The following is a 14,221-nucleotide window of genomic DNA, read 5'->3' as shown; positions in this document are numbered from 1 at the left end:
TATAAAGTGTTTGTTGTTTACAAACATTGGAGTTAAACAAGCTTATATGTTGGGTTCTCGTGGAGTGTGACAGTTGCACTAAGCTCATGAGGCATTTATAAGTTATATTCTTCAAGAATCAATGGGTACAGTATATATCATTCATTTATAAGTCCAAAAATGGATTTAGCAACTAAGGATTCTAGCTTAAAGTAAACCATTTCTGCCAAGCAGACCTGTTCTTACATGGCATTCGAAAATATTGTGTGAACATGTAACAACAAGAAACTGCTGAACTGTTTTAGGAAAAAATGATTTATTTGCTTATTTACAAGAATGGTTTGGACATTTGATCAAAATAAGGAATTTTGGTTGGGAAGAGGGAAAGATTGGGAATGGTCAAGGTTTCAGTTTCTGGGGACACTCTGGAAACATTGGCTGGGTTTGACCTTGTGTCCGTCCATTTCTAAGAGTTCTACAATCCAGAGCAAACAATGAGCGAGGGGAAACAGGCTGGGAAGAAAGGTCACACACAGTGGGTCACTGATGGATGGAAAGCAAGGTCACTTTCTGCCCTTGTGAGAGCAAGTGGGCACAGTTGTGTATCAAGACGGGGCCTGTATGCAGTTCCAAGGGAGATGGGGAGAGGATGGGAGGCTGCTTTTCAGCCTTGCCTGCCCCAAGGACCCCCATGTTTGCGACGGCAGGATCCCAGCAGAGTCTCCAGAGCCATCTTCACAAATGCCTGGAAATTATTGCTTCTCTCCCTTCGGCTGTCCTGCGAGGGGACAGAACACAGAAATAGACAGGGGCCATGCTTCTCACATAACAATGGGTAGTGATAGCCAACTGTAATTCATTTGGTCCAGCTCTCTCCAATCATTTTGAGAGCAAGGACTGGATTGAGTTCATTTAAACATAGAAAATGAAACTTTGTACATGAGGCTGTTAAAAAGACCATGATCCTCCTACCCTCGGTCCTAGATCTAATGCTTACCTCCTTGCTTTTTGTTATCATCTCCTTTCTGATCAGCTTTCTTCGGTTGCTCCTTAGGACTCTGAGGTTGCTGTGGAGATTAAATGGGGGGAAATTACATTTAGAGAAACTCAAACTTGAATGTTTAACTTACAATGAATGAGGACTGTGTACTGGTTTCTTGTTCTTACCTTGGTAGCTGATTTCTTGTCAGATTTGTTACCTGCAAATGATGAAAGAATGTTGATATATTAGTCTTTAGAGTAACTGTCCCCTTCATGATGATCCAGGTAAGAAGAGGGTGCATTTTCTTTTCAATTTTGCAATAACGTTCATATAATCAAGTCAATTGATGACTGTAGGGGAGACTTAGGGAATTTACCAATTTGTATCTTCTTTTATCTAGTTCAATTTATCTAGATGGATAGTCCCAAATTCATCATTTAGCTTGAATAGAATAAAACACAAATATAGCATTGGCCTAAATTCACTACATTACACACTGCCTTGAGAAAAGCCTTTATATATAATCATTTATTTTCTATAAAATAATAATAATATGCTATAGCCTAATACAAATATATAGGCTACATGAAAGCATAAAAACTACTTTAGAAATACCTTTTGTTCCGGGCATTTTGGCTGTGGTCCAAAGTCTGTGTGTTATTTAGAAAAACTCAGTGCTTATGTGGCGTCCAAATCGCTCATTTATGGCTCCAGCACCTGAATGCTCCCTTCACCGGGGCCCCTTCGGGAAAGAGCGCAGGGAAAATGCAAAGAGCCCCGTCAGCCGCTCGAGAGGCACACTGTCCTGCGGGCCTTTGCTGAGCTCAGGCGAAACGTCTGAGCGCGCGACCCAAACTCATAATCCCACCATTGTATGAACGATGAGCTGTGCCATTGTCCTCAAATTCAACAACAAATAGTTTTGTCCTAGGCTATTATTTTAGGCATACTGGCCTACATAGAGATAATAGTATGTACGTGTATTATTTATGTTTCTGCTTTTGAAGCACTTTTAGATTGTTATGAAAAGTGCTGAAGTCGAATAAAAAGCAACCAGATAAATGACTTTGTGTAGAGGTGCTGACTAACGGTGAATAAACTGTAAGCTATCAAAATAAATAAAGAGAGTCCACATTCTATATATAAACTCCCAGTCATTTATTGGGTAAACCACCAATGTTTCGGCATCACTGCCTTCTTCAGTGTAATGTCATGAATGCTTGAACCAGATTATATAGACAAACAGTGCAATTAGTGCCACCAATGTCAATAGTGAGGGTTGTGCCATAATTATTAAGTTGATGAGAATTAATTGAGGGAAACTTAAAAGACAATCGTTTACAGCATGTTGAGTACACTAGGCTATTATTATCATATGGCAAGATAATTAGATATTTGACATCATATTAGCATCTACATACATTTAATTGTTTCCAATTTCATTAAAATGTTTGGTTCCATGTAATATTTTGGTTCAACCATAATGCATAATAAACATCATCAAAAGGGGGAACATTGGGTGTAAACTGATAAACTGTAGAAAGAATATATTCATGTATCAGACTTATTGATTAAAAAAGGAGAATTGTTCATAAGAAGGGCCTGAGATCAAAGTCGATATTCAGACCACTAGAGTTCAATGGGGTTTTTTATCCAGTAGGCCTCCCTCTGTAGTAGTAGGATCTCGATGTTACCTCCTCTCCTTGGTAGAGTAACATACTCAATACCTGTGTATTTGAGGGAGGAGATGGCTAGCTTCAACAAAGTGAGCTGCTACGGAATAGTTTGTGTTCTTACATCTGATTGAGCTGCGGTGTTCAGCTATGTGTTGTTTAATTGTCTTTTTGTTTGTCCCACATAGGCTTTTCCACATGAACAGGTTATGAGATAGATTACTCACTTTGTCTTGCATGAGATGATACCCCTAACAGGGAGTTGTTGTTTTTTTACCTGTATGTGGGTGTCAGAAGAAGGATGTTTTTATTGTGCTATTGCACTGTGCACATGAGCCACATTTGTAATTCCCATTTGGAATGGGTGTCAAGCACAGGAGGTTGGTCGCACCTTGATTTGTGAGGACGGGCTCGTGGTAATGGGTGGAGCAGAATTGTTGGAATGGTATCAAATACATTAAACACATGGTTTCCATGGTTTCCACATGTTTGATGTCATTCAATTTGCTCCATTCCAGACGTTATTATGAGCCGTCCTCCCCTCAGCAGCCTCCACTGGTGTAGAGTGTCTGAGTGGGCAGGTCAGATCTCACTAAGCTATCCCCAATATTGTTTTTCTTCTGAAGTTCATTTAGGGCATGGGGAAGACAATTAGGGAGAAAACTCTCTTCAGATAGTGGTGCTAATGAGAGACCATACATGCTGGTACTCAGGGTGTGGTGTGTTGCGGTCAAGGTCTCCACCTAGTGATGAAATACAGAAGTGGAACCAGGAAAACTGGGAAAGCTTTTTTCAACTAGAGTAGGTGTAATTGATATAAAACCATTACTATATAATACATGTTGAATATGTTGGGTATTGGAAAATAAACAACAGCGCTAAGCAAAACTTGGAATAACAACAAAAAAACACAAAACGCTTAAGGCATTTCTTTGTGAAATGCCCTAATTACCATGGTTTCCTGGTTTATTAAAGACTGTACGAACTCTGCGTACAAACATTTTGGCGTACAGACGTATTATTTGATTTATAAATCATATCGATTGCGTTTAAACAATGCTGCGTCAGCCACATGTTTTACAAGTCAGCGCAGCTGCGCACGTGGGCAGGATCAATGGTGCCACAATTTGACACTGACAGCGAAACGCTAAGGAAGGAAGGTGAGCCATCTGTGATGTTTTCTTTATATGTTGACCGTAATTTTTTATGGAAAAGGATGTAGTTTAAATTGCTTTTGAAGAAATAAACAAAATCAGTCTGCTAAGTGGCATTTGAGGACAGGGGCGTCCAGTTATTGATCAGACATGGCTAGCAAGCAACTGTAGCTAGCCCAATATTTGACTAAAGGAGCCGAACATTAACGTACGTGTTCTTTTTAAAGGGCAAATTGGCTTTGGAAGCAAAAACAACCAAATTCATTATCTAAACGTGAATTGATTCTCAATTGCGGTACGGTTCTAGAAACATAACCCTCTACTTTCATATCACATCAAAATAATTTCAGAAATGCAAAAGACACACTTCCTGTACAGTGTTTTAACGCAGTGACGGTCTTTTTCAGTGACAACACATTTGTGGTGTCTGTCTTCCCTTTACACGCAGGTGTTCTGAGACCTAGATAACTAATTAGCACAGGTAGTCCACTCTGTCTTTCATCTTTACAAGCACTCAAATATGGAAATATGACCATGTGGGAACCCTAACCCTATAAAGGTGTGTATCAATTTAACCTTTTGTTTTTTTTAAATAATTTCTTGCTGATATGAAAGATAAGGTCCTTATGCTTCAAAAACTTAAGGCAAGCAATGCATGTTAATGTTCAGACCAATCGTTGTGGCTCTAGTCTTAAAAAACTTCCCCCTACAGAAGACTCCTTCTTCAATGACTTACACTACATGGCCAAAAGTGTGGACACCTGCTCGTCGATTATCTAATTCCAAAATCATGGGCATTAATATGGAGTTGGTCACCCCTTTTCTGCTATAACAGCCTCCACTCTTCTGGGAAGGCTTTCCACTATATGTTTGAATATTGCTGCGGGGACTTGCTTCCATTCAGCCACAAGAGCATTAGTGAGGCACTGATGTTTGGCGATATACCTGGCTCACAGTCAGCGTTCCAATTCATCCCAAAGGTGTTTGAGGTCAGGGTTCTGTGCAGGCCAGTCAAGTTCTTCCACACCAATCTCTACAAACCATTTCTGTATGGACCTCACTTTGTGAATTGGGGCATTATCATGCTGAAACAGGAAAGGGCCTTCCCTAAACTGTTGCCACAAAGTTGGAAGCACAGAATCGTCTAGATCTAGAATGTAATTGTATGCTGTACTGTTAAGATGTCCCTTCTCTGCAACTAAGGGGCCTAGCCCAAACCCTGACTTTACAGTTGGCACTATGCATTGGCGTGTTCTCCTAGCATCCATCGAGTCCAGACTTGTCTTATGGACTGTCAGATAGTAAAGAGTGATTTCATCACTCCAGCGACTGCGTTTCCAATGCTCCAGAGTCCAATGGCAGCGAGCTTTACACCACTCCAGCCACCGCTTGGCATTGCACATGGTGATCTTAGGCTTTTGTGCAGCTGCTCGGCCATGGAAACCCATTTCATGAAGCTCCCGATGAACAGTTCTTGTGCTGACGTTGCTTCCAGAGGCAGTTTGGAACTCCGTAGTGTGTTGCAACAGAGGGCAGACATTTTTACATGCTTCAGAACTCGGTGTTCCCGTTCTGTTAGTTTGTGTGGCCTACCACTTCGCGGCTGATCCGTTGTTGCTCCGAGACGTTTCCACTTCACAATAACAGCACTTACAACTGACCAGGGCATCTCTAGCCAGGGAAGAAATTTGATGAACTGACTTGTTGGAAAGGTGGCACCCTATGGCGGTGCCACGTTGAAAGTCACTGACATCTTCAGTAAGGCCATTCTACTTCCAATGTTTGTCTATGGAGATTGCAAGGCTGTGTGCTCGATTTTATACACCTGTCAGCAATGGGTGTGTCTGAAATGGCCGAATCCACTAATTTGAAGGGGTGTTCACATACTTTTGTATATGTAATGGATCTGAGTCATGATCAAGGGCTAGCATAGCTGTTTTCACATAGTATAAGCACTTTGAAGCCGACGTTCGTGAGCAGTCATAGACTAACTGGGTCGGTTAGCAAGTTAGTTTTGTGGCATCTGCATAAAACATTTCGGCCCCGTTTCTGTCTTTTGTCATTGATATTCTGTGACTAGCAATGTAGCTGTCATTATAATAGGGCAACCCTTTAATGTCAAGAAGTCAATCGCTGGATCGTGTCTGTTTCTACCTGTCCTGTTATGACAGAGTAGCTACCATCTGGAACACAAATGACATTACACTGTGCCCAATGCTGGCTTTCTTTGCCTCTGTAGCTAGATCCCGTGATCAATGCCGCTGTAGCTACATCCCGTGATTAATGCCGCTGTAGCTAGATCCCGTGATTTAATGCCGCTGTAGCTACATCCCGTGATTAATGCCGCTGTAGCTAGATCCCGTGATCAATGCCGCTGTAGCTACATCCCGTGATTAATGCCGCTGTAGCTAGATCCCGTGATTAATGCCGCTGTAGCTAGATCCCGTGATTAATGCCACTGTAGCTACATCCCGTGATTAATGCCGCTGTAGCTAGATCCCGTGATTAATGCCGCTGTAGCTAGATCCCGTGATCAATGCCGCTGTAGCTACATCCCGTGATTAATGCCGCTGTAGCTAGATCCCGTGATTAATGCCGCTGCAGCTAGATCCCGGGATCAATGCCGCTGCAGCTAGATCCCGGGATCAATGCCGCTGTAGCTGGCAGTGTTCTGTACCACACACTCTGGAGGCTAAATTGAATTAGCCTTCATGTAGCTTACTCCCCTACCATTCTCTAATTAGCTGTGATGTTTGTATTGATAGGGATCTGATATCTGCCCTGGCATCCTCTCTATCTTGAATGTTTGTGGAATGGCTGCAGTTTGGCAGCAGGTGTTGGCAGTGGACGCAAGGTAGGTCTCTAATATAAAGAATTGGTGGCACGACATGACCTCAGAGTACTGATACAAACAAGTCTTCTGATACAAATCTTGCATGGATTGCTGTCTAGGGATAGCCTGGTTAAACTAGACTGACCGCTGCTGAAACAATGGTGAGCGCAGTCGTTAGTCTGGTTAAACCAGGCTAGCCAAGGGCCTTGATTGTAGTAAAACTGCTGTCAGCATGTTTGTATTAGTGAATAGTAAACCTAATACTTATACATCAGTCCTCAGTTCAAGCAAAATTATCAAAAGGTACAAAGTGAGAAATTACCATTCCAAGATCCTACTGTTGCTAATAACTGTTGTCTGTCTCTCTCTCTCTCACTACCCCTTTCCGTGGTCCCTTCACAGATACAATGCTTACCGCACACCTACGTTCCCACAGTTCCGCACGCAATACATCCGCCGGCGCAGCCAGCTGCTCAGGGAGAACGCCAAGTGTGGCTTTGAGCCGGGGCTGCGCAGGCGTTATGTGAGGCTGCGCAGCCAGCTGCTGGGCCTGCGCTACGGACCCCTGTCTGAGCAGAGCAGCTTCAGGGCCAGCAGTGTGCGCAGCTCCCGCACCACACTGGACCGCATGGAGGTTAGACTGAGACAAGGGCAGAGTGAGCGCGAGACAGACAGAAAGAGAATACTGTCAATAAGCAGCTTGAACAGTCAAGATTAGACTGAGATGAGATGCCGACAAGGTAAATTGAGATGGAGGGAGAAAGACAAACGTAGGCAGTTTGGTGATGTAGGCAGGTCGAGAAGATGATTGTTTTTATATGGCCTGTAAGTCTCTCACTGCATGCACTTGCACTCACTCCATTAGGTCTGCTTGCTCTTTCTCCCACCCTCTTTCTTGACAGGACTTTGAGGAGGACCCCCGTGCTCAGGGGGCTCGTGGTCACCGCCGATCGGTGAGCAGAGGCTCCTACCAGTTACAGGCCCAGATGAACAGGGCAGTCTACGATGAGCGGTAACCCCAGCCACTCCTTACTGACCCCATTCATCCTTTAGTCTCTTTTCTTTTGAAATACTGTTTCATGTTTATAAGCACAGCATTTCATTGAGTGATGGTCAAATGTGTAATAAATTATTCTTCCTGATTGGAAATGTTGGTTTGTTTGTGCCTACAGGCCCTCGGGTGCCTTGGTGCCAACCTCTGTAGCAGAGGCTAGCCGTGCCATGGCAGGGGACACCACTCTGAGCGAGAACTATGCTTTTGCTGGCATGCACCACATATTTGACCAACACGTGGATGCTGCAGGTGAGTGGAAATGGCAGTATGTAACGGAAAGATATCCATTTCTTTTCTTTTTTACCTTTTATTTAACTAGGCAAGTCAGTTAAGAACAAATTCTTATTTACAATGACTGCCTAGGAATAGTGGGTTAACTGCCTGTTCAGGGGCAGAACGACAGATTTGTACCTTGTCAGCTCAGGGGTTTGAACTTGCAACCTTCCGGTTACTAGTCCAACGCTCTAACCACTAGGCGACCCTGCCGCTCAATGCAAGTACCAACATATTTCTGTGTCTTGTGTTTTGTTGGGTTCCTTCTTCTCCTCTAGTTCCACGGCTGCAGTTTGCTAACGATGACAAGCACCTCCTAGCCTGCTGCTCATTGGACAGCACCCTGTCCATCATGACCCTGTTCTCGTCCCCGCCCAGTGTGAAGGTGATCCTGAAGGGTCACGCAGGTCCCGTCACCGACTTCGCTTGGTCCCTTAGCAACGACGTCATCGTGTCGACGTCAAAGGATGGGACGCTGCGTATTTGGAACACGGAGGACGGGAGGTGTATCCGTGAGGTCAGAGACCCAGAAGCCAGCGAACTGCTCTGCTGCACCTTCCAGCCCATGAACAACAACCTCACAGTGGTGAGTCATAGTAAAAGCGTTGCCTCTACAATGGTCAAACTCTCTTCCTTACGCTTCCTTCCTTACGACCTTTACCAATGCTCCCCATGACCTCTGCTCTGTTCTCCAGGTGGGGAACAGTAAGCACCTCCTGCAGGTGGTAAACATCTCCACAGGGAAGAAGGTGAAGGGAGGTTCTAGTAAGCTGACAGGACGGGTGCTGTCTATGTCCTTTGATGCCCCTGGGAGGATCCTGTGGGCCGGGGATGACAGGGGCAGCATATTCTCCTTCCTGTTTGACATGGCCACAGGTAGACTGAGGAAAAACCTCCCTGCTTTTTATGAATAATTTGTATGAATTCATTTTATTTATAAAGCGCTTTAACAAAAACCCAAAGTACTAGGCCACAAGCATAGGAAAGTGTTGTGTGTGTCTAACAACTCTGAATTTCAACCCACAGGGAAGCTGACCAAAGCCAAGCGGCTGGTGGTGAGTGAGGGCAGTTCCATCTGCAGCATCTCTGCCCGCTCCTGGATCAGCAGAGAGGCCCGAGACCCATCCCTGCTTATCAATGCCTGTGTCAACAAACTGCTACTCTACAGGTCTCACACACACAGAGAGAGGCTCCATTAGTTATAATACAAACACTATGTAACTGTTGTAGTTTCATTAACTGCTGCATTTTGCACTGGAACGTGTATGTAATATCAGTGATACGTACTTGTATGCTATCGCATAAACAAGGAAGGCGTGATCCACTCTGTGCACTGCATGCAGAGTTTGACTGGTTCTGTGACCCTCTCATCTTTACAGGGTGGTGGATAATGAAGGTACTCTGCAGCTGAAGACGAGCTTCCCCATCGAGCACGGCTCCCAGCCCCTCCACAGCATCTTCTGCCCTCTCATGTCGTTCAGACAGGGTGCCTGTGTTGGTATGAGCCTCACTCACACTGCCTTTACTCTCTGGTATAGATATTGGAGACAAAAGTGCGCCACACTTGGGGACATCAATTGTGTACTGGTTGTCAGTACATCAGTTCACTGAAGCCAAAGATGAAAACATTCATAGATCATAACATTCAGTTATAACATAGTTATAGCATAGGACCGTTCACACCAGTATTCTCTCTCACTTGTCCCTCTTTGTTTCTCTTTTTCCTCCCCCTTTTCTCCTACCTTTTATTACAGTGACTGGCAGTGAGGACGCCTGTGTCTACTTCTTCGATGTGGAGCGCAACACTAAGGCCATAGTCAACAAGCTGCAGGGTCACGGTGGCCCAGTGCTGGACGTCAGCTTCAACTGTGACGAGAGTTTACTGGCCTCTGCTGATTCCACAGGCATGGTCATCATCTGGAGGCGGGAGCAGAAGTGATCAACCAATCACATCCTCTACTGTCCAACCATAAGCCAATGTAACTTTACTTCTAGAATGTTAAACACAGTACAAAATTAAATGAACACTGACAATGTGCAATGAGGTCGTCAAGGAATATGTGTGTTGTCTAGGTTTTAGTGGAGTTTGTAGGTTTTCAACGTAGAAAAGAGAGCACTGCTTCTCACTGAAGGACCTGAGAGGCTTTGCACGAGTCAAGATTAGGACACCTTAGTATAGAGCAGTAATGAAGCAGAATAAGGAAATATTCTAATTTACAGCCTTATTTATTCCTAATAAGTTCTGCATTTGCCTTCAAGCATTTCCCATGTTTATTGTTTGACTCTGATGTGTCAATAACCCATCCTAGAAATCAGTATTGACAATTCAGAATAACTACTGCATCAATAAAGACTGATCAAAATGATGAGACCTCAAAACATTTTGTGAGCGTTTTGTATTTGCATTAGCCTGTGTTTGTCATTGAAGTCTTGCTGGTTGCAAATTACTATAATATATTTATGATATGCACATACAGAATAAAATAACCACTGTACATCACACAGAGAGTTGCTTGTTTTGTTGAATTGCTAGTGTTTATTACAATGTAGCCATGTGTAAAATGTTTTTGTTTTCCACGCTTGAGCTACAGTAGAAGTCTATTGGTCATTTGGGCTTTCAATCTAAAATCGGATCCACCCAACCATTGGCTAGCGAGAGCTCCTTGGATTTTGGCGATGAAGTAAAGATAAGCTCCCAAATTCTAAATAAAAAGTTGGATTTGGTATACTTTTCGTCTGCAACAACTGTGCTGTGATAAGCACGCATTTTTAAATACATTTCATTAAATTGATTAGAAAATGGTGATGCAACACAGTTTATGATATATTTGAAATTAGCCTAGCTAGCTTGTTAGCTGGACCTTGTTTGATTTTCTTTAAACAGTAATGAATATAACTACCATCGCATTTAAATAGTTAGCAACCTAGCTATGCACATACAGATTGAAAACGTAACTAAATGGACTTGTAATGATAGTTCCTGATCGGAGCGAGCCACGTGTTGCTTTTTGTGTAACTACAGAGTGCCAAGTTGCATGTAAAAATGATTATGAGCCAGTTGGAGACACTGTCGTCAAGAAGGGATTGTGTGATTGGATCTGGGGGTCAACAAGAGACAAGCGCACGACTTCGAAGTGTAGTATCTGTGTGATTTACAAGAGGACACTTGTTCCTGGAAGGAAGAGAGCCAATCCAACGGGAGTACCAAAGTTGAGAACAAATTCTAACTATCAGTGATGGAAAAAGTACCCAATTGTCAGACTTGAGTAAAAGTAAAGATACCTTAATAGATAATGACTCAAGTAAAAGTGAAAGTAACCTAGTAAAATACTACTTGGGAAAGTCAACAAGTATTTGGTTTGAAATATATTTAAGTATCAAAAGTAAATATAATTGCTCAAATATACTTAAGTATTAAAAGTAAAATTATATATTATTTCAAATTTGTTATATTGGATTGCTTATATATATATATATATATATATATATATATTACACACAGATAGCCAAGGAGCACACTCCCAACACTCAGACATAATTTACAAACAAACCATTTGTGTTTAGTGAGTCTGCCAGATCAGAGGCAGTAGGGATGACCAGGGATTTTCTCTTGATACGTGTGTGAATTTGAAAATTTTCCTGACCTGCTAATCATTCAAAATGTAACAAGTACTTTTGGGTATCAGGGAAAATGTATGGAGTAAAAAGTATATTATTTTCTTTGGGAATGTAGTAGAGTAAAAGTTGTCAAAAATATAAATAGAGTAAAGTACATTTACCTCAAAAAACGACATAAATAGTACTTTAAAGTATTTTTAGTTATATACTTTACACCACTGCTAGCTAGGCTATGGTTTGATTTTGGTAGTTGGAGATTATATTGATCCAGCTTTAATTGATGTAATTTACAGTGCTGGTAATGTCTGACTGCCACTGAAAGCATCCATCTATAATTGAGCGAGAACTGCTTCCCTGTTCCAACCTCCCAGGCCCGTATATGTTTATGTGTCTTCCAGAGGGGTTGGGATAAATAGAAGTCACATTTCCGTTGGCCAAATAAAGTGATTTTAGGAGATATCTACTTTGTCATAGGGGCACCAGAGTTCAGTCTGACTCCTTGTCAGTGGCTGTTTTTGTTTCCTAGGAGAGGGAGTTCTACCTGGTTAAATGGAAGGGTTACCCAGATCACATGAACACCTGGGAGCTGAGAAAAAACCTGCGGTGTGTGGAGCTCCTACGTCAGTTCTGGGACGATGTCTTCCTGGAGCTGCAGAGACAGAAAAAGACTGTGGTCCCTGACCGGTTTGAACCAGAGCTCTCCTCTTACCTGGAGCACAGAGCCAGGCATAGGCAGACCCTGCAGAGGTGGGAGGCCCAGATCAACAGTGTCGGGGGCCTCACCAAACGCATCCTGGTCCTCAACCGTGTGGACCTGGAGGGCCCTCCAAAGAACTTTACCTACATCAACGGATACAAGGTGTGCAAGGACTTTGTATCCATGACATGTTTCAACTGTAGGGATGCTACCCTCTTTATCACTCAGTCTAGTATGTAGCAATACAGTACAAATATAAATATGTAGAATGAAATCAAAGATTTTCTCTCCTAAGTGGGTGAGGGCATTTCGGTGGCAGTGGAGTGCGAGTGCACCAGCTGTTTGGAGAACCCTGTGGGCGGTTGCTGCCCAGGGGTATCGGGCCATGGCTTTTCCTACGACGAGTATGGGCAGGTGAAGGTTAAGCCTGGGGAGCCCATCTATGAGTGCAACCAGACTGTCCCAACAGAGTGGTATAGAAAGGGATCCAGCATACCCTCTGCATTTTCAAAACAGACAACGGGCGTGGGTGGGGTGTACGCACCTCTGAGCATATCAAAAGGCATTCCTTCATCATGGAGTATGTCGGAGAGGTAAGAAAAACAACTTGGATTATGGAGATTATTTGGTGCACTGTTTATAATATCACTGGCAGCTGTCACAGTTGACAATCAAACAACATACTACTAGTGGTTTTCATTATCTCATGCAGCACTGTGTGTATCCTGGCTGTATTACACTGCATGGTTGTTCTCTGTTGTGATTGGCTGTGTTGTGTTCCATCTAGATCATCACTACAGAGGAGGCAGAGAGGCGGGGTCAGGTCTATGACAGACAGGGAGCAACGTACCTATTTGACCTGGACTATGTTGAGGATGAGTACACTGTTGACGCTGCTCGCTACGGAAACCTCTCTCACATTAATGAATATGTCTGAATAGAGCTGGTGATAAGGTTAATGTAAGATTCAGAATACATTTAGGTTGTAGATATGTGATATCTTTAAACGGGTTGCTTTGGGCTTCCCGAGTGGCGCAACAGTCTAAGGCACTGCATCGCAGTGTTAGAGGCGTTACTACAGACCCGGGTTTATTCCCGGGCTGTGCCACAACCGTCCATGGCCGGGAGTCCCATAGGGCAGTGCACAATTAGCCCAGCGTCGTCCAGGTCAGGGAGGGGTTTGGCCGGGTGGCTTACTTGTCTCATCACGCTCTAGTGACTCCTTGTGGCGGGCCGGGCGCCTGCAGGCTGACCCCGGTCGCTAGTTGAACGGTGTTTCCTCCGACACATTGGTGCGGCTGGCTTCCGGGTTAAGCTGGCGGGTGTTAAGGAGTGAGGTTAGGCATGTTTCGGAGGACGCCTGACTCCACCTTCGCCTCTCCCGAGCCCATTGGGGAGTTGCAGCGATAAGACAAGATCGAAATTGGGGAGAGGGGAGGTTGATCCAATAGATGTGGAGAGAACTAAGATGGACTCCAATTTCAGTATGACTGAATCACCTAAAAAGGGCCACATGTCTGGATCACCGAAAAAGGCCCACATGTCTGGTCACCTAAAAAGGCCCACATGTCTGGATCACCGAAAAAGACCCACATGTCTGGATCACCTAAAAAGGCCCACATGTCTGGATCACCTAAAAAGGCCCACATGTCTGGATCACCTAAAAAGGCCCACATGTCTGGATCACTTAAAAAGGCCCACATGTCTCGATCACCTAAAAAGGCCCACATGTCTGGATCACCTAAAAAGACCCACATGTCTGGATCACCTAAAAAGGCCCACATGTCTGGATCACCTAAAAAGGCCCACATGTCTGGATCACCTAAAAAGGCCCACATGTCTGGATCACCTAAAAGGCCCACATGTCTGGATCACTTAAAAAGGCCCACATGTCTGGATCACCTAAAAGGCCCACATGTCTGGATCACCTAAAAAGGCCCACATGTCTGGATCACCTA

The 14,221-nt window shown here is 43.7% G+C and overlaps 1 protein-coding gene, 1 long non-coding RNA gene and 1 pseudogene across 3 annotated transcripts; 2 read left to right on the top strand and 1 right to left on the bottom strand.

Moving 5' to 3' along the window:
* Window positions 1-273: 273 nt before the first annotated feature.
* On the bottom strand, window positions 274-1,676 carry LOC115101660 (uncharacterized). Its single transcript, XR_003859336.2, has 4 exons — window positions 1,577-1,676; window positions 1,147-1,178; window positions 977-1,046; window positions 274-757 (listed from the first exon to the last, which is right to left on the bottom strand). It is a non-coding gene; the product is annotated as an uncharacterized LOC115101660 (long non-coding RNA).
* Window positions 1,677-3,703: 2,027 nt separating this feature from the next.
* LOC115102362 (WD repeat-containing protein 13-like) lies at window positions 3,704-10,448 on the top strand. 2 transcript variants are annotated; one of them, XM_029622254.1, is made up of 11 exons: window positions 3,757-3,794; window positions 4,237-4,347; window positions 6,554-6,642; window positions 7,024-7,255; window positions 7,524-7,633; window positions 7,794-7,924; window positions 8,227-8,534; window positions 8,644-8,824; window positions 8,975-9,116; window positions 9,328-9,446; window positions 9,703-10,448. In XM_029622254.1, exons 3-11 carry the CDS (start codon window positions 6,602-6,604, stop codon window positions 9,885-9,887), a joined length of 1,449 nt encoding a protein of 482 aa, XP_029478114.1. In that variant the 5' UTR covers window positions 3,757-3,794; window positions 4,237-4,347; window positions 6,554-6,601; the 3' UTR covers window positions 9,888-10,448. The 2 variants fall into 2 exon arrangements, with proteins under 2 accessions (XP_029478113.1, XP_029478114.1); XM_029622253.2 differs by lacking the exon at window positions 4,237-4,347 and having other exon boundaries at window positions 3,704-3,794.
* Window positions 10,449-11,241: 793 nt separating this feature from the next.
* LOC115101901 (histone-lysine N-methyltransferase SUV39H1-like) lies at window positions 11,242-13,958 on the top strand (annotated as a pseudogene).
* Window positions 13,959-14,221: the final 263 nt, after the last annotated feature.

Source organism: Oncorhynchus nerka, linkage group LG20 (assembly GCF_034236695.1).
Source record: "Oncorhynchus nerka isolate Pitt River linkage group LG20, Oner_Uvic_2.0, whole genome shotgun sequence".
Lineage (NCBI taxonomy): Eukaryota > Metazoa > Chordata > Actinopteri > Salmoniformes > Salmonidae > Oncorhynchus > Oncorhynchus nerka.
The sequence above is the reverse complement of the archived record's forward strand: the minus strand, read 5'-3'. Positions and strand labels throughout refer to the sequence as shown.